The 723-nt window shown below is 65.6% G+C and overlaps 1 protein-coding gene across 1 annotated transcript in view; it reads right to left on the bottom strand.

The window, feature by feature from the left end:
* Positions 1-534: 534 nt before the first annotated feature.
* Positions 535-723, bottom strand: part of AMPD2 (adenosine monophosphate deaminase 2) — a gene marked incomplete at both ends in the record, with an annotated part of 7400 nt that continues 7211 nt past the window's right edge. Inside the window, one exon of the mRNA XM_009892976.1 lies at positions 535-696. Coding sequence (XP_009891278.1) covers positions 535-696 — 162 coding nt within the window. The remainder of the gene's footprint in view (positions 697-723) is intronic.

A 723-nucleotide genomic window follows, 5' to 3' on the forward strand; every position in this document is an offset into this window, starting at 1 on the left:
TGGGGCCAGGGACACCGGGGCACCAGGGATGGGGACACTGAGGTGTCAGAGATGGGGACAGGGACACCGGGGATGGAGCCGGGGACATCGGCATATCTTGGATGGCGACGGAGATGGGGACATTGGGGTGTGAGGGATGGGAATGGGGACAGGGACACTGGGGTGTCAGGGATGGGGACATCAGGGAGTCAGAGGTGTGGAGGGGGACAGGGCCATGAGGGCGTTGGGGACAGGGATACCAGGGTGTTGGGGATGGGGACACCGGGCTTTGAGGGATGGGGACACCAGGGTGTTAGGGATGGGGACAGGGGACACCTGAGCGATGTGGCTGTGACCTGGAACAGCGGGGTATTGGGGACGGGGAGAGAGACACCAGTGCGTTGGGGATGGGGATAGTGGGGTGTTGGGGACGGGGACACCGAGGTGTCGGGAACGTGGCCGGTGACCCCGGGGTGTCCCCCCCTCCTCAGGGACGGGGAGAGAGACACCAGTGCGTTGGGGATGGGGATAGTGGGGTGTTGGGGACGGGGACACCGAGGTGTCGGGAACGTGGCCGGTGACCCCGGGGTGTCCCCCCCCGGTCACCTCAAAGCGCTGCAGGAACCGGCCCAGGTTGCCCTGAAACTCGGGACACTCGGGGACGAACATGCGGTGCTGGTCCAGCACGTCGTACGCCAAGAAATCCACGAAGGTGAGCTACGGGGGGAGGTGGGGAAGGTGACA

This window comes from Charadrius vociferus, unplaced genomic scaffold, assembly GCF_000708025.1.
Source record: "Charadrius vociferus isolate BGI_N301 unplaced genomic scaffold, ASM70802v2 scaffold2609, whole genome shotgun sequence".
Taxonomy (NCBI): domain Eukaryota; kingdom Metazoa; phylum Chordata; class Aves; order Charadriiformes; family Charadriidae; genus Charadrius; species Charadrius vociferus.